The sequence below is a fragment of the Psammomys obesus genome, unplaced genomic scaffold, assembly GCF_907164565.1.
Source record: "Psammomys obesus unplaced genomic scaffold, mPsaObe1.curated_primary_1811, whole genome shotgun sequence".
NCBI lineage: Eukaryota > Metazoa > Chordata > Mammalia > Rodentia > Muridae > Psammomys > Psammomys obesus.
In genome coordinates this window covers 22701474-22727444 of record NW_026596073.1, presented here as the reverse complement: position 1 = coordinate 22727444, position 25971 = coordinate 22701474, and the positions used below count along the sequence as shown (strand labels likewise).

General features: G+C 41.5%; 1 protein-coding gene across 1 annotated transcript in view; it reads right to left on the bottom strand.

The window, feature by feature from the left end:
* The window catches only part of Tnik (TRAF2 and NCK interacting kinase), a 74979-nt gene that overhangs the window by 36087 nt on the left and 12921 nt on the right, over positions 1–25971 (bottom strand). The window contains exons 6-11 of the mRNA XM_055626212.1: positions 25050–25289; positions 22195–22301; positions 14535–14698; positions 12397–12494; positions 10753–10776; positions 5101–5285 (exon numbers count right to left, since the gene is read on the bottom strand). Of these exons, the coding sequence (XP_055482187.1) occupies positions 5101–5285; positions 10753–10776; positions 12397–12494; positions 14535–14698; positions 22195–22301; positions 25050–25289 (818 nt within the window). The remainder of the gene's footprint in view (positions 1–5100; positions 5286–10752; positions 10777–12396; positions 12495–14534; positions 14699–22194; positions 22302–25049; positions 25290–25971) is intronic.

Below are 25971 nucleotides of genomic sequence, written 5' to 3'. Positions count from 1 at the left end.
TACAGTCTGAGAAATTGTCCCAGCCAATGAGAGGAGTCTAAGAAGTTGTAATAACTAAATGCAACATGAAAGAACAAAGTCCTTTAAGGTCAAAGCTAAGCAAGCCTGGCCAACCTGAGCGGTCATTGTTGATGCTGCTCAGTAGTTACAACACATGCTGATTCGGCCTCGAGACTGCATGGAGAAAGTGATGGGGCAGAAACAGTGAACCCTGGCATTACCTGATTTTCCTATAAAACTGCAACTACCACTAAAATGTAATGCTTACTAACAATAAAAGAATGGGACTGGGAGAAAAAAAACCCGCTAAGGCTCAAGCAACAAATATAACCTCTTATTTCATTAACTATCCATTGTTCTACAAATAATTTTTCTTAATATAGAGCTTACGCAGGAAACCTTATTGCATTAACTATCCTTTGTTCTAGAAGTAATTTTTCTTAATATAGAGATTGGGTAGGAAAAAATAAACTATCCAAAATCCTATGAAGATGGTAAAAAGACAACAACAAACCTAATTAAATCAAAACAAACAATAAAATCCCACCACTGATTCAAATGAAAAAGTATAGGAAATTTCCTGTAATTAGACTACTGGCTTGGAACAATAATTCCCTCTAATTGGATTTGTCAAAGTGCTCCAGGAGGCACTGATTTAATTCAGCTCCATTCAATTCAATACGTGCTTTTTGGGCACCTGCTTTCCAAAAGGTCCTTGGTTTGGCCGAAGGTAGCGGATAGAAAAGCTGGGCAAGAGAGGATTCCTCAATTAAAGCATATAGTCTCAAGAGCATAGGAGTGCTACAGATCCGTTCCATTTCCAGAAGAAAGAGGGATAAGGTGGGTATTACTGCTCCAAGGAAACGGATGTACTGGGAAAGGCACATCTGTAGAGACACTGAAGAGTTCATCGTTGGCCACAGGAATGCACAGGCATGTAGCGATTGAAGAATAAAGCACGGCCACTCACCCCAGAGCATAAAAGGCACAAGAGGCCACAGGACTTGTGAAGGAGGCACTGCAGTAGCTGGGGATATGGACAATGGGTTAGGACTGTGGTGTTTTATTGAGAACGAGAGGAGGAAAAGAAAAGCCATGGGGCTTTCATTATCTAGATGGCATCATGTGAGACTGTACAAAATGCACTGGGTTTGAAGTACATGGTCACATGGTTACCTTTTTATTAAAAATCATTTTCGGGTTTCGTTTATGTGAATTTGTGAGTGTATGCCGCATGTGTGGCGGTGCCTGTGGAGGCCAGGAGAGCATGTTGGGTACTGGGAGCTGGCGCTACGGGTTCCAGTGAGTCACCTGAAGTAGGTATCAGGCCTATACTCCAACTTCCAGAAAAACAGTAGGAGTCTTAATCCCTGAGCCCTCTCTTCAGCCCACAGACAGGACCTTACTATACTGTCCTGGAGTGTGGGTTGGCACTGGAGGGAGGGTTCTGACACTAGGGCGCCTCTTCAGCTTGCTCCTCATGATGCAAACTGGCCTTGTTCTTCCTATCATATAAGCCGTATGCTTTTCCTGACTATAAGCACAGGCCATGGCTACCATATATTTGGTGACATGAATATAATAAAAGTTCTGTACAACTCTTAGGTCAGTGGTGATCACTTATGCTTGGGGGTATTTTCTTCCACTCCTTTCGCCCACTTACACATCAAGCATTGTGAAGTGCAATCCGCTGGTCAGGGAACTCAAACTTACAACACACTGTTAGAGATTAAAGGGCATGTAATAATCTGAAGCTATAGCAGGGCAATCTCTTATTTGAACACTGGGACCCATGGCTGCCTGTGTGAAAGCCTGAGCCTTCATCTCTGAGACACTGGCTCTGTTTGCACTTCACAGAAGTGAACTGAGTTACAATATACATTTATTTTTCCCTCTAAAATATAGGTAACATAAAGCATGAGCATTTTACCTTAACAAAGGAAAAAAGGTGGTTCAAAACGTGTAGAGATACTATAGCTCCAAAGCATTCAGTTTGTACAGAAGTAGCTATGTTATAATCGAGTTTTAATAGTGTGAAATTCCTAATGCATGCGAGTACTGTGTTAGAGGACAGCAGACTGTCTCTGTTTTAAATGCTCATGGAAATACATCTACAGTTCAGGCCAACTGGAACACAGACAGACAGACACACATGCACACACACGCACACGCACTACCCCTCTGTTTCCCTTCTCTGTTTATATCTCACACATATACTATTTTCAGTTGTCTTTAATGGACAATTATTTCAATCTATCTACAACTTTCAAGACTTTAACAACCACATCAGATCTTGCCTTCACCATAAGCATTCCTTGGTAGCCTCAGCTTATCATTTGTTCCCCAAGTTGCAGCAACAGGTCCTGTGAAGGTCTTTGCCGGTGTCTTTTCCAAAATTGTCCTGCTGAAGTACCCTCCCTCAAACATAGCACTGATCATGTCACACCCTGGTTCAAGACACAGACAGATTCCCAGTGGCTGCATGCTAACTTATCCACTATTGCTTTGGTGTTTCTAATCCAGATTCTCCATCATTGCCACAGCTTCCATGTTTACACCACCCTCAGTCTTTGGCATGTTTCCCTTCAACTCTTCTCCCTGCCTGGGCTTTCTAGTCTTATTGCGTGTTCTTATCTGTCTTCCTTGCTGTTATTCAGGTTACTGACATGCATGCCTATCCTTTCGATCAAGCCATTCACTTGCTCTTTGAGGTCTGGTCTTGCTATTCCCACTCTGTGGTCTAGTCATGGTTATTGGAAAGCCTCTCAATTCCAGACACAACAAAGTATTCAGAGTAGAGAGATGGATAAGTCACTATGCTCATCCTCAGGGACCTCCACCATTCAAACAGGGAGGCAAGCACAGTGACAGTCTTGACTCAACACATTACATGCAAACTTAGGGCTAATGGTGAGGTAATAGTCACAGTGGAGAAGTTGGTGGAGAAGGCAGGAGGGGATGGCTCTTAGGAGCAGGCTGAGCTGTGACTTTCAAAGGGATACGCTAGCAGAAGGCAGAGAGAAGCACAATGCAGTTGAGGGAATGTTAGAAAGATGGACATTCTGCTCTGGAAAATAAGTTTTAATTCTCCTTTAGAATGCAGAGGGGAACATCATTCAAAGAGTTACAGAAAATGGTAGGGGCTTAGAATGCTATTTTTACACTTTTACACAAATTATCTTTCTTTGTCCCAAACGATTAGACTATCTTGAATCCTCCCATGTGTAATTTATCTCTATAAAGAAGAATATGAACTTTGAAGGCAGAATATAAGTAAGCACTTTCCAATCTCATCCCCTTCAGCACAGTCTTTAACACATAGTAGGAAGTTTACAATTCTTTTAATTTCATCACCAACTTTTATCCCAGTGTTTTATCCTCAGTGTTTTAGAGGGAATTTTGTTAGAATATGTTAGAAGAATTGAACAATGATGAGTCAAGACAAAACAGAAAAGCATGTTCTGTAGAGATGTTCTGGCTTAATAGTTTTGCCTCTAGAACAATTTTATTTGCTGTTCAAAGACAATTTAATACAAACTGTTTCAAATCTCATATCCTAGTATATTTATAGCTGGTGATAATTGAATAACCAAAAGTAAAATCACAAGCATGGATTTACAATAATGGTTATTGGATTTGCCTCTCAGAACTGCTTGGGGAGGCCTCCTCCACAGATTGTCTGGTCATCCCCATCTTTCTGTAGTCTGTTGAGCAAGACAATAATTATAGTGTGATGACATATTCTCTCAGCAGACTGAGTATGTCCTGGTGATCAATACTGATAGCTAATCCAAAGAAATGAAGGGGAATGAGAGTGAAGATGGGGAAGGTAGCACTGTATTTCATCAGTGTTATGTCAAACCATGGCAATGACACCTTAGAAAAGGAAAAAAAAAGGGACAGAAAGAACCAACCCAAGATTCCACTCTAATGAACAAGACTCACTGTGCTTCCTATTCATGTTGGAGGCAGAAAGAAAACTAAGACTAAACAAAGACTATGATTTAGGTAGACATACAGAGACAAAAATACATAAAGATAAGATTGTGAAGAGTTTGAGAAGAGTATATAAAGATGCTGGTGACAGAAAAAAAGGATCAGAGTCTGGGGAGATGACTCAGTTGGTAAAATGCTTGCCATGCGAGCATGAAGGCCAGGTGCAGTGGTACACACTTGTAATCCTGGCACTGGGGAGGTGGAGACAGGGGATCCATTCAGTGAGCATCAGGCCAATGAGATTATCTGTCTAAAACCAAAAAACATAGACAACATCTGAAGAATGACATCCAACACTGACTTTTGGCCTCCATGTGGACATGGAGCTGTGTTCAGCATGTACACTGCATGCATGTCAACATGAATATACATGTAAATACATATGTATATATATTTTCAAAAAGATAGAAAAGGGATCAAATAAAAAAAAAGACACTGAAGAGGATGGAGTGAAAAACAATGACTCTTTGAACGTCCTTGAATGGCTATGTGCCTCCTGGTTCTCTCATTGGGGGGTGTTAACACCCGTTGCCACATGCATTCATTCTTGTTTATTGGTGGCCATGGTGGTGGGTGGGGTATACATCTGTTCATTTTAATCGATAAATGTCACCACAGTCCACAATCTTATTCTTTTATTCATAGGTGGAGAGACATGTGCCAGCAGTCTTGCTGTCAATATCGTTTGTATTAGGGGTGAAAAGAACAAAGAAAGAGCCATCTAAAGGACAGCAAGCCCAACAGCAACGAGCAGGCAGAGCACACACAGGCCTAGAAGTGCTATGTGATCTAGGTGACTGCGTCTATGCAGAGAGATAGTTATAGAACTATGTTCCAATGAGAACTCAATTCCCCGAAGCCAGTTCCCTTTGTCAGTGACCTATGTGTCATTTGTATTTAGCTAGCATTTCTCATGCTTTGGTTTGGAAACTCCGTTCCTTCCTGGTCTTCATTTAGGAAACAGTCTAGGTCCAAGCGTGGTGAGATGTAACTGTTATCCGAGCTACACTGGAGGCTGAAGCAGAAGGCTAGCTCAAGCACAGAAATTCACGTGCAACCTATTATAGACGCTATCTGAAAAACAACAGCCAGAAAAGCTCTTACATTAGTCTGGGGATGTCACTGACAGCCACTGTCCCATCATGTGTCTCACTCTCGCCATCTTCCTCTTCTTCCTCGCTACTCTCCGACTCCTCACTGGAGGAAGAGTAATCCGTCACTTTCTTCAGTGGGCGATTTGTTTCTTCAATCCGGAGTTCTCTTAATTCTTTGGCTAATGCCGTCAGATCCTACAAAAGAAAAGTTTGTAAGCACATGAAGTGTAGTTCCAACTGAAGCTGTATCTCCCAGCCAGTCATCGCTCCAGCTTAAGCAACAAGAAAAAAAGAAAAAAAAAAAAAGAAAAAGAAAGAAAGAAGCTCTAGAGAGAACTGTGACATACACAGTTACTGTATGGAACTAAGAAAACGATGTTTGTGGTGTGTAGGAGCTAAGAGACAGGAGATGAAATCAATTCAAACTTTGTTCAAAACCACTGGCTATCCTGGGACTGACTACGCATGTACACATATGTGCATGCCATGCTATGTGCATGCACATACATACAGATGTTGCGTTTTCTTGTTATTTTGAAAGGGTGAAGTTGATCACCCTCAGAGTTGAATGGGAAAATAAATGGGATTAAAATTTGTTCCCCAAGTATCCTGGAATTCTTGCCCAAAGCCATGATGATGGCTTTTCTTCTGTTGTGAGGGCTACTGGATTGAAAGCTAGCATCACTCATAGAACAGAGTTTCCAAGGTTCATTTGGTGTAAAATTATTCCCCAAAGAGCAAAGATACTACATCAAATGACAGCCCACCCCAAATCCTAATGCCACTGAAATTTAGAGCCACAGAGCTGAGTAAATCAAGAGGAATAACAAACAACAAACAAACAAACAACAAACAAACAAGTCTCTTCCAGAACGACAGGTGTTTCATTTTTAACTTATAAATTCCAGTCACCTGGCGGACACCCTTACAAGTAATGCTGAAATGAATGTGTGAACACCCAAAGGAAGAGATAGTTTTCCAGTTCTCCGTGAGTGTGATGAGACCTCTAGCCTTATGGATGTGATGAGGCAGGGCTTAGTCACCAGGCATAGTGCAAGGCAGTGTGCTGAACGTCTGACTACCTTTGATGGACATGCTTTCAGAGCAAGGCGGAGGGAGGCAGTTCTGCAGAAGCATGGCCGCTCTACTTTGCATGGGTTAAACTGCCCATGGCACGAAGCATGCAAATGAGGAAAAAGCAATTTGACATTGGTCTTACCATTTCTCCCTATTTAGGGACCCATGTGGGAATCAGAGCATTCAGCAAGAGACAGGGAGTTAGGGAGAAAAAAACTCGTTGAAAAATACTAAATCCCACATTTTTTTTCCCCAAAAAATTGGCCATATTCTCTCTTTATTTCAGTCCAGAAATGTATTTGTCCAATTTACCTGATGTAGGATTAACCCCAGTGACATAACTGATATTAGCTAATTGACCCCAATTAGAAGAAAAATTATGATAAACATGCACAGTTAATGGTAATTGAAATTTTGAGGCACCCATATGCCATGACATTCCGGTACTGTGGCTGCTTGTCAGGCACCATTATCTTGGTAAATGCCCAGGGAGCAATCACTTTGGTGCTTCCCTGAAATTTAGGAAATTCAAGCAGTCAAGTGAATGTGTCAGAGTCATTCCCTTTTAATTTCATGTCTCAAACAGAAAGCAGGAATGTCTTGAAGCCACCTGAATTAAGGCCCATGAAGGGCAAGCTTCTGGAAATTCCAACTGCACATTCTATTCATAGACACACTTGCTGGGGCGTTCCCATCCATGCACACTCCCTCAAACACACAACCCCAGTCTCCGCCCTCTGTGAAAGTGAATATAGCCTTGGATCCAAAAGACTGAACAGTGTTGAGAGAAAACATACTATGAAAGGGGAAAGCCTCCTCACACACATAGACCTTTATTCGTGTCTCCTTTCTTACGCAATGCACCCAAACCAGGAAAGGCTAAGAACTCAATTTCAGCCTTCTGTGTGTTTCCTCTTGATTGCTACTGATACATTTATCTTTTTTTTTTTTCACACAAAAAGAGTATGGAGAACATGCTAGATGGGCACAATGGGAGCGAACTGTTAACACGTTTGTCAAGACTCTGAAAGCAAGAGGACACGGTGAGCTTCCGAACTAGCAAAAATGACAAATTAGACACAAGTACTGCATACTTTGATTTTTATAAGGGAAGACCATCAAAGAATATAACTAACATTTAAAATGTTACTTATCATTAAAAACTATACTTTATTATAATTTAAAGAGAGAATATGGTTTAAAGGAGTTTGTTTCCACTATCAAAAAGTATGAGTAAAATATAATACTATCACTAGTAATCATTTAAATTAATGATGCATTCCCCCCCACCCCCACCCTAGGACATGTCCTTCTTATCTCTGACATTTCAGAACAAGTTAAGAGAGATTTTTACAAATCAAATCTATGTAGAATTATTTAGTTAAGTCCATAACCTGATCACTTTCAAGAAAGTTTTACTTGTTATAATGACCTACGTTTTCATATATACTGCATTTAGCAATGCTTTAAAATTATGACCTGCTTTATAATTTTGGTTTTTAATAAGAATTTTAACTTCTGTGTTATTAAAAGGCTCTTCCCTGAAAAATTAAAAATAACTGCAAATCTATTTTCAGTTTAATTGGTAAGAGCTTGGAGAGCGGGGCACAAATGAAAATTTCAAGGAAGCAATAATGAGTAATCAAAAGCAATCCCCCTGAAGAAAAATAATCTCCCGTTGCCAGTAGCCTCTGTGGCTAGCTGAACTTTTGTTTCTAATCGGCTCATTATGAAGAAAATAGACATGACGTAATATTGTCACCACTGGATTCATATCGTTTTCAGACACTTCATTCTCTTAGAAGTTCAATTTCCTCTATATAATGAGCCTTTTATGGTAATTTACTGCTTGACTGTCTCAAGCCTGAAGCTAAAAGGCATGAAGAGGGGGAATAAAAGTGTTATTTAGCATGAAAATATTTGAGAAGGCATTAACTAAAAGAGAAATATGGCAAAAATACTGCCCCATTCGTTGTTCCCTCTCCCATAGGACAGTGCAAATGCTAAGGCGTAGGAGGCTCTTATCCAAAGGTGCCGCGGATGCAGCATTTCTTAGCTCCTCCATGCTATACCTCTTCATCCTGGTGAGCTTGTTTCATCTGACATTTCCATATGGTTTGAGTCAAAATATGCACATTTTAGTGTTTTTTTTTTTTTAATAATGTAGTCAATTCAAGTTTTACTTCCACTGGTTGAGCCATTATATTGTTAAAAAATTTTAATCTGGTCTCTTTTATGTGTTGTATTTACCCCCTTTTTAAAGGAAAGCTACAGGAATGCCACTGGAGCAACTCTTAATGTCGATAGACTCATCTGAAGGAAAAGAAGTCCAGCTTATTAATTAATTTATTATTTAAGTTTCAACCTACCTCTGGGTGATTTTAGAAAATTTCAGATTTTTTTTAAAATGGCCAATTAAATAAAAACAAAACAAAACTAACCACACAGCCAACGTTTGCTTCTGCACATAGACTTCATGCCACACATTCAGTTATGAGAAAGTAAAAGGTATCTGTTTTCAAAAGTTGCATTAAATGACTGCAGAGTGTTGCAAAATTTCACAGTTCTTCAGAAAGTAATGCCACATTACCAGCTAGCTACCCTTTGTGATTCATTGCTATGAAAAACTCAACTACCAATGTAGCAATAACAAGAAGTAAGTTTGAAAAATATATTTGAAGACGTTTTTTCATTTCATCCAGGGTCATCCATGTAAGAAAACTGTTGCAGAAGGGAAGTCAGATCAAAACAGGAATGGAAATAGATGGGAAAGCTGAGGTCAAGACCTCCCAACAGTAGCACCTTTAACACTTGGAGCTAGGAGAATTTCTGTCGTGAGGAATTCCTGTGTAAGTTGTAGGATGTTGTATACACAACCCTTTTGTGTATACACAAGCTGCCAGTAGCTTTGCCTCGTATTTTCTCATATAACAACTAAGACTGACTTTAGATTTTGCTGAACAGCTAGGTGAAAGATGGGTAGCCATCATGGCTAAGAACTGCTGGCGTAGACAGGATCATTTCCCTGTGGTTTGAGTGGTCCACACCAGTGATAAAGTTCACTGAGGGCGTTTGCTCTGATACACAGCCCCAGAGATTTTGGCATAAAATTCCCCTCTCTCATCCCTATCCAATTGTGGCACAGCACACCAAAGTAAATGAAGTGATTTTCAAATCCTAGAACATCCAGGGTTACCAGATTAAAACCTTTGAGAGAACTTTCCTCCTGACAGCCTCCTCCATGCCAATTTCTGGACTCTGCAATGCCTTACGTTGTTCATATGAATGCTGCTTAAATTGACAGTTACAGTACCCACTACTAGAAAATAATTTTCTTTCTTGGTCTGCTCTGGGTGACTGATATAAAGTTGTGACAGCCTTTCTATCCCTCTTACTACTGTAGGAAAAAGCAAGGCCATGGCATGCAGTGGTGAGAAGAAGCAGCCCCTCTGCTGTAGATGTGTGGAGAAACATTGCTTTATAAACGGCAACCCCTTAATTCGGAGAGTGACTTTCCGAATTGCTGTAAATGGTGGGGTGGTCACGGCTGTGCTTGAAAACCTCACAGAACCATGTTTCCCTACTTGCAAAATCAGTTCTGTGCCTATGCCCCAAACCTGAACAATCACATCTGTTTTCTATAGCATTCTCCACTTGAAAAAATGCTTCGGTACACATGACCTTAAGGACCCTAAACAATCATGGAGGTAAAGGAGGGCAGGTGTTTTTAAACTGGCTGAGATTATGAGACTTACCCTAGCCAGCATCCACTGGAGGGAGTCAAGCCTGAAATGTAGCTTGCTGACCCCTGAAGCTAGTGCTTTTTCCACATAATTTCACAAGAAATATACTTTGCAGAGCCCCAGCCTCAAAGCTGTAGTGGCGAGCCTCCCATTCCACGTATCTGGGACTCTTTGCAAGGCCTGCCTGTTTAGAGCCATTTCGCTGTGCTGTGTTCATGCAGGTCTGACAAACCAGCAGTGAGGCAGTCGTCTTTCTCAGCAAGCTATCCACAAGGGACACAGCCACCTATTTTTCTAACGGAAAATGCCTCCACAGATAAGGAAAGGGATCACTAAACTCGCCAGGATTCATTCGCTAAGGGTGATATTGTTGCTTACGGTGCTGTTAATGTCCCACAGAATTAATCTAACAATACCCAGTAACTCCTTGTTCCCAAATTACACACTGTAAATTTGGGATGTGCTAGAATTATGCCTCTTTGTGTTGTTAGTAAAAATGCTGAGAGTCATCTCCAGCAAGGCTGGAGAACAGGTTTGTTATTAGAAGGTACTGGAAAGAGAGACCACACCATTAACAAAACACTAATACCTGTTGTCTGCCCAGCTGGGACACTGGGACAGCAATGTTTTTGTTTAGTAGGACTCTGGAGCATCTTATGGGTATGCCCGGGGGTCTCGGGCTGGCTCCTGTTGAAGGAGCTCTCCTCCCTAAAACAAGGCTGTATTTAAGAAGGCTTTTCCCACAGTTCCACTGGCCTCCTTTCTAAATATTAACATTAGGAAATGCGTTTAATATTCACATCTCATGAAAGAATGAGCAAGAAAAGGCAGTAAGTACTAACCTCATCTATAGCTTTCTTATAGCTCTGTGAAAAGAGGAACCAGATCCAGAAGAGTCCACAGGCAGGAAAAAGCCAGAAGGAAAGAAGCAGGTTAGACACACAATTGGCATTGTTAATAGAAAACTGACACAAAGACAGGTTCAAGCCAGAACAATGCACATTTCCTTTGTTATTACTTAACATTTTCCTTACTTTAAGAGGCAAGGAATAGTAAATGAAAGAGGCATTCATTTAGAGGACAGCATTTCAGAACATCCAGATTAATTTTCTACTTTCAGCCAGCATGCTCCTTTCCTTTGCTTTCCTTTTCTTTCCATTCCTTTCCTTATTTTCCCTTTCCTTTTCATTTCATCTATCTGTCTATCCATCCATCATCTATCTATCTATTTGAGACAGTGTTTCATGTATCCTAGGGCAGCCTTAAACTCATTATTCAGCCAAAGATGACTTTGAACTTCTGATATGAGCCATCATGCTTGTTTTACGTGGCGCTGGGGATTGAATCCAGGCTTCATCTGTGCAGAATGAGCACTTAACCAACTGAGCTACATCCCTGTCCCATATCCTTTCTTTCTTTCAAGCTGCTTGGTGTTGGGCCTAAAGGAATTCCACACACCCCCCCCCCAAACTCTGACACCATTACTAAAGTAGCCATTGCCTCATCATCCTGCCAGAAGGAACAAATGGTTATCTATCTATACCAAAGGGCATGCTGGGCTGTAGGCTCCCTCAGGCTCACAACTTCCTGTGGCTATTCTCAACTTCTTACTCAGCCCTCTATCCTAAACTTCTCTAACTCACAGGATTCCCTTCCCCCACCTTCTCACTCCCATATAACCCTGCCATTTCAGCCATGCTCTTGTCTACACCTCTTGCTCCACCCTATCTCCTTTGCTAGCACTCCCTTGGTCTTCCTCTCTCACTATCCTCAGACTTTCTCTGACGGTCTGGCCCAGTCTTGCCAGCCTTTCTCTCCCTACTTTGGATTCTTCCAAACACCTCTGGTTATTTGCTCCTTCATATCTACAACAAAAACCATCTCCTCAAACATACCTTGGAGCTGTTATGTTATCAGTTTATACATCTGATGCTGAAACGCCCTGTTTATATACACTTGGGCCCTTCATGTTCCAGCAATGACGCCGTATTCAGATAACCACCCCCCGTGTCACAACATACTAAATTTGGGACCAGAAAAGACTAGTCCTTAAGGCCTGACAAATAGAAGAAGACTGTCATGATAGTTCATATGAAAACCCGTGTGGAAAGTGGATGAAGCAATGTACAGGAAGAGCCTAGGTGTTCTGAACTGCTACTTTTAACATTTTTTTTTTTTTTGTCAAAGTGCTGAGCAAATATTGTGGGTTTGAGCTATTCTTTCTTTTTTATTTTTTACAGAAATGTTGCTGAGAACAAAAGCACTAAAAGTCAGATGAAGCAGCCTAAGATCCACTCAGTTCCTTGCTAATCATGTATGACACAGTGGTCTTCTTTGTCCTCTGTTTTTTTGTTTTGTTTTGTTTTATTTTATTTTATTATTTTTTTATTTTTTTGCTTTGAGCCATGAATGCAAGGCCAACTACATTATATTGGGATGCTTAGGTAAGTGAAGAGTTCAACGTTCTTAGGAAGCAAAGCACTCACAGCTGGCCTACTGGGCCGCGTGATGTCTCTGGATTCTTCTGGTTTCACCTTGGAAGGCTCATGGGACAGCACAGGCGATCCTTCTGACTTACTGTTGGCTGGAGGAGAGAACAGGAACGAGAAAGAAAGTGTGACCATTAGAAAAGCCTGCCTTGCCTTCTGAATGAGTAACTGGAGAGACACTACCCACTAGGCAAGCCCATGTATATCTACGGGAAAACAACAAATGCTCAGAAAAACAAATCCAGAAACAACTTAGGCCTGAAACCCAGAGGCCGACGGGAGAGATGAGACCAGCAGCGAGCACTGCATGGAGTCCTGCTGTTTACCCAGTGCTTACTGGATCTCAGGCACAGCAGCAAATGCTTTCTTTCTCTGTTGTTTATTGCAAGTAGTCCTTGCTCCAACCCAATGGTGTGGCACTATTTTCTTATTCTCTAGATGAGTACAGACTCGACAGATGACACACCTGACCCGAGGTAACATTAAAGCTGTGACCTTAGTTGGGAATCCTTCTGAATTTTGTAAGTCCTCTTCATCCTTATTTCAAATGAGCTTCCAAATTAAAATTCTAGGCGTATTTTCCTCCCTTATCATCTCTTCATCACAACAGGCTATTCTGATGGAAGTTTATGAAGAATATAAAAAGATTTATTTGATGGAATGAGTTTTAAGAGGGGCTGCAAAGTGATCCGAGGTTTATAAGGAAAAAGGAATGATGCAGGATGAGGGAGGTGTTGATGATAAAGGGCCCAGGAATAGAGGGAGAGCTGTGGAACAAGGCCTGGGCGGGGTTGGAGGGAAGAGTCCCAGCAGCCACAGAGTGAGAGCCGCTGTGTTGTTCATGCCATAGGCAGAGCAGCAGGAGAGCTCAGAGTTTCTTGTTTGGCGTGAATTCCCAGAAGGGGATGATTTGTAGTCAGAAGAAGTAGGGGGATGAAGGAAAGAGTATAAGAATTAAAGTTGAACTTGTTCAGAAAATTAAAATGGAGTGGGTAACCCTGATCTTCATTATAATTTGCTCTAAAGATATAAAGACTCCAACGGACATTTAAAAAATATTGATGGGATGGCAGCTGTCTGGATCAGTGTCACAACGACACACAGCACTCTGGGATAGACCACCGATGTCAGGGAAACACTGAGCCAGCTGTGGGACAATCCACACTCAACTCGAAGGCATGGGTGTCACATGTTAGAGTTGAAACTTTAAAAAATGACATAAACAGAGATTTTACTTAACTGAAACCCAAAAGGCTAATAGAGGAGGTAAACTATGGTTATGTCTACTAAAGGGGCCATGAAGGAAATTAGCGGTTTTCTTCTGGGATAGCAACTTATCAGCACATTAATATTTATCAACTTGTACTTCAGAAAGTCTGGTATTAATTACTTGTAACCAAATTTATCTTCTGAAGAAGGATCTTCACAGAAAGAGTGAATTTCGACTAGGAAGAACAGTATTTTGCTAGGTATTAATTAATTATATCATGTTCTTCCCATGTGTGTTTTTTTTTTTTTTTCATTACTGAAAACTAGGCGATGATGAATGCTTTGAATTTAATATTAGGATATGTTATATATATATACACACACTTTTTTTTTTTTTACTTAACTAGTAGAAACAACCAGAACATTGTCTTTAAGGTAAAGGTATTTCCTTCTCTCTTGAGTATTTATCTTATATAGGTTTTTTAGGAAAATTCATTTTGAGAAATACCTAAGATCAAGAAGCATGCTTGGAATCCCGGAAGGGACTTCTGGCACCATGGGACCTAGACAGTAGGGTGCATGAGACTGAAAATGAGGAGTCAAATGGAAATGGACATTTGGGGAACTGGGAAGTAGCCATATTTTGTAATAACACCTCTGCTTGGTGATCTGTCTGGAAAACACTGCAAGCTGAAATTTTCGATAGGCTGACAGGATTGCTGTTCACACTCTGATGTCACACCCATAGTGAGGGATGGTAGACCATTCCCTTCAGGAGACACAAGCATGAGACGCTAGATGATTTCCAGCCTCGTACAACAGCAGCCGCCCGGCTGCCAGAGTGAGGAAGTACCGCCCCCCCCCCCCCCCCCCCCGCCCGCTCTGTCCATAGCTTTCTGCCCAGGCATGATAGAATGGAGACTTACCCCGAACTCTGGTTCGCTCGCTGGATCCGGCTTGTGACCCAGGCTGAGAGCCTCCTTGGGAGCTGGGTTGGGAGCTGGGAGTGCTGGAGCTGGAGGAACTGCCACTGCTGGTCCTCTGCAAGGGGCTCTCCAGGACGGGCTCTGTTCTGCGGAGATCAGGGTTGCTGCATGGACGGCAAAAAGCAATGGCTACAGGTCAACATCTGAACTATGCAAGGCGCTGCAGTAACAACTCAGCAGCAAGAAAACAAACTCCCAGGCTTTAAAGATGAGCTACACCCTTGAACAGACATAAAAAAAAAGACACATAAAGAGCTGTATATAAAAATGCTCAGCATCACCTTACTTTTATTGAGTTTACTAAGATGGTTTCGCAAAAAGAATGATAGCCATTGCTGCTGAGGATGCTGCAAAGGAAATCCTTATATACTCTGTTGGTAGGATGCAAATTAGCATAGCCAGTATGGAAAATACTATGGGGATCCCTCTAAGAATTATTAACAGACCTATGACGTGACCCAACAATTCTGTTTCTGGGTATACATCTAGAGGAAACCGTATGAAAGAGATGGATGTATTCATTGCTGCACTATTTGAAACGGCAAAACACAGAATCAGAATATATCCACAGATGCACCAGTGGAGAAAGAAAATATGACATATTTTTCATAACTGCAGCAATACATATTTTGTATATATGTATATACAAGAAGACATGCTCTGCATGATCTCACTTACATATGCATGGGCACAACTCGGTGTAGCAGAGAGTACAGCGTGGCTTTTCAGCAGCTGTGGGGTTTGGTGAGGGGATAACGAGATGTGAGCAAAGAAAGTTTCAAATAGACAGGATGAGCGAGCTCTGGAGCTCTGTCGTGCACTGTGGTGCCTTTATTTAGTGTGCGAGGTTAAAGCAGAATCTTTTTCAGAAAAGATCTCATTGTACACATGACTGCTGTACCACAGCCAGCTTTGAAGCAGATCCTAAACGTTTTCATGCCCCAGAAAGGTAACTTTTTGGGTTCACAATTTACACATCTATCAGAATATCACACGGTACACATAAATATACGTAGGTTTTACTTGGTATGCATTAACAAGGCTGTGTGTGGGAGGGTTAATGTGTTATTGGTAGAGACTGCTGAAACCCTGCACTCAAAGGGCTGGGGGAAGACGGAAGCTACGCCTTCCTGGTGCAGCTATAGCCAGCTGCTGGAAGGGCAGGGGAAGAGCTCCACACTCAGTTCTTGGGTCAACACACCGCAAGCAGTAGCTCTGAGTGACTGCTGGTAAAGCTCATGAGCACCAGGATTTCTTTTGATAAAAATGATGCTGTTTAGTGTACAGTAACTATTTTTGTGGGAACTGTTTGTATCTACAGGGTTGAAATAAATTTGGGTCCCAAATGCAAATCCCCCCAAATTAGAAAATACTTAAAATGATAAATATTTCTTTCCTAAGTATCTTACATCATTAACTTGTTACTTTTCGTAGAAAACAACTGTCTTTAATCCTCAAATAATGACTTCTCCCCCAACGCTCTCTTTTATGAAACAGTAGTGATCAGGAAATTACTAATAAATTCCCAAATTATTTGCTGTAAAAGCTATTATAACCAAACATCTTATCGACTAAGAGTGGTGGATGGTTCTAAAGTTTCTTATACAGTTCTGATTTTGTGAAATGATGATGTCACCTTCTTTGTATTTAAAAAAATATTGAGAGAATGTTGGTGGGACATTCTCTGAAATGTTCTCTATGGTGACTGTGGTGACATTATTCAGTTACTTGCTCTATTGAGCTTTCCTTTGATTCCTCAGTCAAAATCTTGTTGACTCACACCTACAGTGAGTCCTGGATTAGGATGAAGACTAGAGGAGGCCAGGCCAGGAGGTATATAGTCAAGCAATACCATTTCCATGGCAAGGAGAAACATGTGGCAGAGACGATAGTTAACAGACTGCAACCCTGAGAGCTATGTGAAAAGAGACTATAAATGCCATTGCTGTTTGGGGGTAATTCACGCGCACTGAGGGGTCACAGGTAGCGTTAGAGAGGAGTGAGACATTCTGGGAACCTGGCATAGTACCAGAAAGACCGGGCACAGCCCGAGCGGAGACAAAAGCTGGTGTTTTTCTTATGCACATGGATGGATGTTAAGAAGGGGCCAGCAGGACAGATCACCAAGTCTGTGGTAGGAAACAGGAGGTGCAGATCGGAAGAGAAGGGTGCATCGGCCAGCACAAGCTCTTAATGCTCTCTGCCTCCCATGATGGGCCCATTGTGAGTGCCTAGCTAGGAGAAAAGAATGAACAGACAGAAGGCTGCAGGCATGTTAGGGGTCCTGGCTATTTGCAGAAATATCTGGGATGCACATGCGTCTTTGATGAAGCTCGGAGCTTCTTCTAGTATGACTCTAATTAGATCCCATGAGCATTTAAATCCTGACTTGGGCCTCATTAGCACAGGTCCTCTTCACTCCAGCTCAGCATCCCAGACACTGATTGTATTAAGCTGCTACTCTTGCTGCCTCACACTAAGAAATACTTCGTGTCTGTGTAACGACACAGAGGAACAGGAGAACTTAATATTTTTTTTCTACCTTACTTTTTTTTTTATTAAAAATATGAGTAATGTGAGCAACTGTCATATGATATTTTTCTTTTCCCTATTACATATGCATGCTCTGCCTTACGGGCTGAAAGGTCTGAAAGAAATGTTCATAGGGGTTCAACTTCAGAATTCCATTAAATAAAAGATTTCCCTTGTTTACATATTAACCAAGACTACTTGGATCTATGCAGGCAAAAACTGAAAATTATCCAAATACATTTCTTTAAATGCTAACTTTAAATTTGCACATTTTCTATCCAGGAAACAGTGATGTTTGCTTTATAAGACCAACATTGAAGGAATATGTGGCAATTATCCTATGTACTTAAATTGTGTAAAAAGTCAAAACAGAAAATAAGAATTACAACAAGATTTTTTTTCGCCCAAATTTTTGGGCCAAGTCTTTAATTAACTGGCTGACTGCCAAAGTTCTCTTTACTTTGTTCTTTGACAACATGGCCAATAAGGAAAATTACTATGAGATTTGGAATGGGACAAGGAATATTTAATCACTGATCATTTGGTTTTTTGTTTGTTTGTTTGTTTGTTTGTTTTCTGACTGGGTATTTCTGGTTTTATGTAAATCTTTTCATTCTAAAAGTATTTAAACATTTTAATCCGGTTTAAGAAAGACACACAAATCAAATTAAATATTAAAGTGTCCAGAAGTTTTAAAATAGCACTATTTTTATGTGATCAAATAAATCTTTCTTTAAGATCTGCTGATCACTCTCATATAATGAGGCCATTGACATCCAGGAGCATGTGGGTCCTGGATGTGAAACTCGAGCTCAGCCAATGCCCAGTTTCACAGGCAGGAGTTAAAAGGGCAGGAGACTGTGCCATCACCCACTCTTACCCCTGGAAGGAAGCTGTCAAATACTGTTTCTAGGTGTGTGGGAAGCATTTGGGATAGAGATAAATCCCATAGGACCACATCCTTTAAAAGACAGTGAGTGTAGCACGGCAGAGGTCAATGCCTTCAAGAGTAGGAAGGACTGTTAACAGAACCATAGAACAGGGTGAGAAAGCTAGGGGCAAAAATGGTGTCCTGTCAGGCAGGCTACCAGAGTTCAAATCCCACTCCTACCACTTCTTTGACCCATTGGGCAATTTGCTAAAGCTCTGTTTATTTCAGCACCATATCTATTAAAGGAGAGTGATGAAAAGTCATAACCTTGGAGTCACTATATGGTTTTAACAGTTAATATTTGTAATGCTAGTTGGTAAGATGGCTCAGAGGGTAAAGACACTTGCTGCTGTCCTACCATGGCGACCTGAGTTCAATTCCTGGGACCCACAGACAACCAACTTCACCAAGCTGTCTTCTGACCTACACACACCTACACACACCCACAATTTAAAAATATTTGTAATACAATGAAAATCCTATGTAAGTGCTCCAGCGCTGTTTATTAAATGCTGAAATAAATACAAGTTGCCTCAGAAAGAGAAGACAAGGTACTGAAAGGCCTGCCTGCAAATACTTGTTGTTCTCAGGCAGCAAAAGACTGAGATAATGAAGAGGTAGTCCTATGAGAAGCAAGTGTTCCCAGAATAGCAAGTTTCTGTCTTTCTTGTATTAGCCACACATACTCAAGTGCACACCCTGACTCTGGATTCTTCTATTCAGGGATACTACATAGTTACTATTTATTCAAGCACGTGCTTTTCAAATTGTTCTTGATCATCACTATATAACACTTGCCCCCAGGATCTGGGATTCACCATTATAAAATTGAGGAAACACGATACAAACTTCTTACCCTTTAGGCTCTGTCTAATCTTCCTCTTTTGTTCAGTTAGCAAATAGTTTGTTTCTTACCCACATCAGAATATGGTGGCTCTTCTCTATGGGATGACTCAGAGACACAGGATCCTATTTTGTTAAAACATTATCATCTTGAACTTTGGGTGCCTAAACTGTCCATAAGGAAGAGAGAAGTCCTGCTTTTAAAAATAATGCTGTGCATATGTATGTGAGAGTTTGTGTGCAGGCAGGTGTATGTGCGTTTATGGATGCCAGGGTATAACCTTAGGTGCCATTCCTTAGGAGCTGCCCAACTCTTTTAAGACAGGCTCTTCATTGGCCTGTAGCTCATCATAATTGGCTCTACTGGATGATCAGGGAGCCCCAGGGATCCTCCAGTTTCTGTCCACTGCTGAGATTCTAAGCACATTACCACACCTGATATTTTTGCATGGGTTCTAGGTATCAAACTGATGATTTCTTTAAGTAAGTTCTTATACATACTGACTCCAAAGCAAGATAAGAAAGAGGCAAGACTTCCTTTGTGCCCAGTGGTATATGCAGCCCGAAGAACATGAGGTACACTTAGACGTATGGGCCCTGGAGTCCCTCTCTGAACACTTAGTCCCAAGGCCACATATAGTCTTGCACATAGCATGGCATTGACATATATTAGTTAAATTTAGCAAACAAAATAACAAATAACACTAAATTTCTTGAATCTTTTCTCGACGAGGCTGTGTAATTTTCACTGAAATCTTCTCTAACTTTTCCAGTTTCCCTTGGGAATCACTTCAGAGAAAAGTCGGTAAAGAAATAAAGGAAATATTGACCAAATATAGGAAATACAGCTTACAAGTATTGTAAAACAGTACAAATCTCTTAAAAGCACACCCCGCCTAAAGGCTTCATTGATGCGTGACCATTTATTGAATGGTAGTAAAACAACTGTGAGGATTAAGATAGGAGGTATGTATCCCCGTTTTGATGCCTCCATCAAGTTCTTTTCCATGCCCAGGTCTTGGCCATGGGACCCACTATGATGCCAGGAAGAAGGCCTAAGCAAAGGATTTGAAAACCCTGTGTATTTGGTGTTTTTCCTTTTGAAATTCTTTTCTGAGATGGACGAAACTGAAGAAGCCAAGAGGCAAGAACTTGGAGAGTGAGGAATATACGACTGAGCAGGCAGCTCAGGGAAGTGGTCTGAATGAGCTCAGATCAGCAGAAGAACTTTTTAGTTCATTTGTAGAACTGTGAGAAGTATGAACAGTGACTTCAGCCCAACCAAGTCTTAGGGCTGTTTATTGCACAGCAGAGGTGCAGAAAAGCTCGGCATCTCAACAGATGGCTTAGTCAATAAAGTGCTTAAGATGCAAAAACGAAGACCCAAATTTTGAGTCTCAGTATCTACTTGAAAAGTGCAGTAGCACCACTTATAACCCAGTGCTCGGGAGGGCAAGGACAGGAGGACCTCTGGGGACCTGCTGGCTAGCCACCCTAGTAGCATCAATGAACTCTTAGGTTCAATGAGAGAGCCTGCCTCAAAAAGGTAGAGAGAAATAGAGAAAGCTACTGGCAAGCCTGTGGCAGTCAGAGGATAACTTTATGGGCTTCTCGCCTTTTAATTGTATATGGGTTCTAGAGATAAAACTCAGGTTGCCAGGCTTTTATACTAATTGCCTTTAAGTGCTTTTATGAGTCACCTTATCAGCCCAGTGATTTACATTTTAAGTGCTGGTCATGTGGAGGTGAATGTAGGCAGAAGCATGGGTGTTCTGCTGATTGACTCATAGGAAGAGATAATGTCACCCCAAATATTTCTGATGTGCATTGTAGTGGAATAACTGCAACCTCTTAGTTCACCGCCCCTCTACTGTAAGTAGAAAGACTCTGGTCATCTATCACGCTATCTACATTCTCCATGCAAAATAGAGCATTTTAGTGTTTCAAGGGAAACTCTCACCTTTTATAAGGTGCTGACCATCAGATACCGATTATCTTAGGCCCTAATGTTATTAAAACAGCATTTCAGAGAAATTAAACAGCTGCTTCTTTACTATAACAGCAAGTCTTTCTTTTTGGTTGACAGAAGAGAAACAAATACTTCAGGCTGAAATGATGCTTGATCTAAGCAGCCTGATTCCAAGCAACTAATCAATTGAAAACAGCCTCTAAGTGGCTCAAAAGATCAGGAGGTGCTGCTAACTGGGCACTGGAAGAGACGAGTTGATGAGGCTCAGCTGCACCCAGAGTTAGCACGCCTCTGTCCCCTGGCCACAGCACTGTCTAGTGAACCCAAGGCTGCTAAGTCACACCAGCTGGACACGAATTTGACAAGAGGAGGTTCCCAGATACCTACAGTTTATAACTCCACTTAGAACAAGACTGGAATATTTGCTCTAAGTAGAGTGCCTCCTTCTCCTTCAAATGATCCCTTCCTAAAGCCATTCAACAGAGGAGCAAAGTGAATGTGTTAAGATAAAAAGCATTCTGTGTACAAGCAAAGCCACAAGTCCCCCTCTCTTTTTCTACTCTCCCCCCTTTCTCTTCATGGTCTTTCTCTGGTCGTGAACACAATGAGGAAGAAAACAGCTTGCCCTAGTGCATCCTTTTTATAGCCTCGGCAGAGGCCGCTTGCTATTTCAGTGGATCCTAAAAAAGAATGTCTTCATCATGACAAACCCGAGGGAAACTTGAACGAGAGCAACAAACAGCATCTGTTGCCACATAAAGTCTGCCCGGATACTGTGCAGATACTGTTTACTTCCCAGAATCCTCTGAGACCTCTGCACCAACCAGTGGAAGTTGAATACAACCTCCTGATTATAGGAATATGCATGGTAGATAGAAAATTCTGGAAGAACATAGAGTAAATCATGGAAGCATAACTGTATTTCAAAGACCCTCCATAATGTCACTGGGATGATTTCCTGATCAAAGCTGGTCCTGTCAGGGCAAGCTATAGAATTTCTGCAGTCCCTTACAGTTTTCTAGGCAAGAGCTTTGTAATGCCTCAGTGGGGACACATTTCTTGACCCAGTACCATGATTCAACTCTAATTCTGTACTTCTGACTCCATGAATGAAGTCTCCAAAGCAATGGTTTACAGTTGTAACCACAACTGTATGTCTAAGTTTAGGCCCAGATTTAAAACAGTGTCGTATTGAAGTTATTAAAGGCCATCAAAGCTGACAGTCAAGGAGACGAGTGCACTTGCTTCAGAAGTGAAGAGAAGGTCGGAGACAGTCTTTAGGAAAGCAGGCATCTTGGATAATCATGGTGACCTCCTCCTCTTACCTTGCTCTGATAGGTTGAGATCCAAGTCTAGGGCCCAGAGCACTGCCATTCCCAGGGGAATTCTTTCTGGCTAGTGCTGGGGATATAGAAGTTGTTCTTTGAGGCACCTGGAAGAAAACCAGAATTCAAAAATTTCCCTTAATCCAGTGTAGACAGGCTACTGTTTGAGGAGCCGCCCCCTCTATGAAGACTGGTCAAAAGTTACAGAAGCTGCCTTGTCCGTGAAACAACTGTCTTTCATGCTTCAGTGAAACAGTGACCTCCTGAAACAAGGCTGAAGGGGAGATGTGCCGCCAGAAGTCAATGGGGAGACATTCCATAGCCAGGAAAGGTCATCTTAATCTTAAAAATAAAAGGCAGATTGCACTAATGACTTTGACCTAATTAGCTATAAGAAAATGTCTCTTGTTTGGAAAGAGTGGAAGCTAGGAGAAACCTCTTTGGAGTGCCCTTCCTGGGAAGCTGCAGTAGCTGGGAGCCATGCAGAGGAAGGCACATTTCATTTTAGATCATCACAACGAACAAAGAGATTAGGAACGCTAACGAAAAACTGGGGTACTAGTCCAGGCCTTGGACAACAAATCACATACTGGGGAGCCCAGAGGATCTATGACTTCATTATTTACTTTTAAATATTTGTGTATGTGTGAGTCCATGTATGTTATGCTTGCATGTATGCATAACATGTATGTGCTGGTTGCCCATGGAAGCTGGGAGAAGGCATAAGATCTACCAGTGTTACAGGTAGTTTTGAACCACCCAGTGTGGGTGTAGGGAAATGAATCAGGGTTCTCTCAAGAGCAGAAGTGTTCAACCAGTGGTAATCCCTGCACTTCATATCATTCTTAGAACATGAAAACATATGTGGTTTTCCTACCTAAGCAAGTTGCTATTGCTGATTAAAAACCGAAACCCAAAATAATGTGATTTTGTGGTTAATTAGTAAATGCTATTTACAAAACAGAATTAATATTGAAAATACTGGAAGGGTCTTCAAAATGCCTGTGTAAGAATACAAGAGTGGGAAGTACAGCAGAAGAACATATTACTAGCTCAACTAGGTAAAGCATGGAGTAGAATTCAAATGTGTCTCCTCTCACAGAGCACACAGACACCTGCTTGTGGGATCAGGTATTGTACAAAGGGAGTCCATTGTTTATAAAAATCACATGAACATTAGTGCAGAAAGTTATTTTCAATGTAAGTGTTATGCTTCATCTGTTCTGAAAAAAAAACATTTTATTGTAATTCCTTTTAAAATAAAGTGGAATCAAGGAAGCAAAACAAAATGACCAAGTTGGTATAACACCTATTCAAATTCAGTACTGCTGCTGATAGTTCTCACTTTTCTTTCTGTAAACAAAAACATTCGTAGAGAAAGGCTTACTAACTGACTGAAACTAGAATATTTAAGCTGACCTAACATTTCTTCCTAGCTTTATATAGGTATCTACCTGAAATTTTTAGAAAGTCAATGAGACACCATCTCTTTCATGTCTCCTGCTCTTGTGTATAGCTTATTTTTCACATTCAAATTTTCTTCTAAGTAACAGTTTTGGATGGGGTTTCTGACTCCCCCCTGATGATCACAAGGGACAGCACTGTGACTCTTTCATCCTCAAAACAATGGCAATCCTCCCGTCATCCACTGGAGAAGGAGATGATAATTGTTTGTCAATCATTAAAACCATTTTATTTCTCCTGGAGTTAATAAACAACAACAGTGTTTTATAGAAATCACAGGACATTCCAATTGTCACAGCTTCATATGCTGGGCTTGGGAGAAAAGATGCATGGACCAGGAAGCATCTGGTGCAAAAATGTCTTCAGCATGTTAAAGACATTCAGTTTGCCTGTAGACATATTCACAGACGTATTCTAGAACATTGCTTGCGACAAATAACAGCTAATGTAAAATGAAATAAGAGAATTTAAGGTTGTCTGTAGAGTGGGAGAGCTAGTCATTTCACTGTGAAGTCCAATCCTTTTCATTATTTAAGGCAGGAAATATAGAACCCCTTAGCCTAGAAGGAGCACTCCTTAAATGGAGCCAAGTGAAATGCTTAAAGACAAAGCCAGCCTGTTTGTATGTATTATGTGTATATATGAATATGACAGCCTGTGTCTCTGTGTGTGTGTGCCTGTGGATGCCAGGGGTCAATGTTGGGTATTTTTCTCAATATCTCTGTCTCTTTCTGCCCCTGTCTCTATATCTGTCTGTCTCCCTCCCTCTCTATCTCTCTCTGTAAGAGTCTCTCACTGAAACTGGCCCTCACCAATTTGGCTAGACTCTTTGGCCAGGGATCTTCTTGTTTCCATCTCCTCAGCACTAGGATTCTAGGCATATGTCACCATGCCTGGCTTTTACTTGAGTGCTGGGGACTCAAACTCAGATCCTTGTGCTTGAATGACAAACACTTTAGTGACTGAGTCAACTTCTCAGTCCCCAGACCATTTTCTGAGCCTTTGAAATCCGGTCGAGTTTTACGTCATTAAATATAAGAGTAAGCAGATTTTCTTTCATTTATTTGGTTTGTCTGACTATAAATGCAATAATCATTGAAAATATCCACTGGCCTATTTTCTAACATGAACAGCCTAGCGTGTTTGGGGTTGAGAGGTCTAACTCTGTTTTAAGACATATACTTCTCTGTCACTCATAATGAATCTCTGCCACTTCGGGAAAACAGAGATGAGAAGTCATAGGTGACTCCCCAAGACTGGCCTAGCAAAGGGACAATGACAAGTGAGAGAGGGAAAGTGCTTTCACACAGTCACGTTGTCCAAACTGAGAGGGAAGAAATGGTGGTGATGGCGGCCGCAGTGACACCAACACACAGCAGGCCTGGCGTTACCTTTGGTGGAATGTCTTCTTCCTGTCGTAACCAAGAGCTTCGGTCAAACTTCTCAATGCGAGTGGGGAGAGGAGGGTTTTCCGAGGTGGGATCCGAGTTCTGGCGTGGCATCTCTACCCGGTGAGAGGTCACATTCAGAGCCTCCTGGAAGCCAGACAGGCCCTTTGTGGGTTGCTCGTGCACCGACTGGGAGGCAGTCAGGGCTGGTCCCTGGGATTTCACAGCGACCAGCTGCGGGATCTAAGCACACAGTACAGAAGCAGCATTAGTAGAAGCCCACAGACGGAAGGAACAAAACGTTCTGCAAGAATTGATCCGCCAGAGCTATCGACAGGGCAGTGTTCTGTTAGCAATAATTATGCTTGGCATAAGCCTCACTGGCTGAGGTACTCCTGCTATCAGAGCTGCCTTGGAGCACGTCTCATGACTGTTCAGAATCTTTAGTTCAGAAAATACGTAGGGCTAACTCAAGGTTCCTGGCAACAGGTTCGGTGTTTTAGCCGGAACAGCTGAGAGGTCTGGGAGCGGAATGGTAGCAGGAACAATAATTAAAGTTATTCAGCACTTCCTGGACAGCAGCACAGGCTATTTTATAAGCTCTCCCCGGCTCCTTCCTGTAAAGTCCTTAGCTTTGACTTTAAATCCCATTGTCTTATGAAAGAAGAAATGCTCTAAATGTCTTCCCTTTTGTGAACTCACTGAGTCCCACCATGGAGTCGACACAGCCAACCTCCTTATTTCAGAAATGAGCAGTCCCAGGTAGAGAGAGATTAAGCCATAGCCTAGAATTCACAGCTGATAGGCCAGAATCTGAGCTGGAACCCAGCATCCCACCTCAGAGTCCATGCATTTGACCTCTGTAGTCTAATCTTTCCATCCATATATGCTTCTTCTCCAGCCGTGTGTGTGTGTGTGTGTGTGT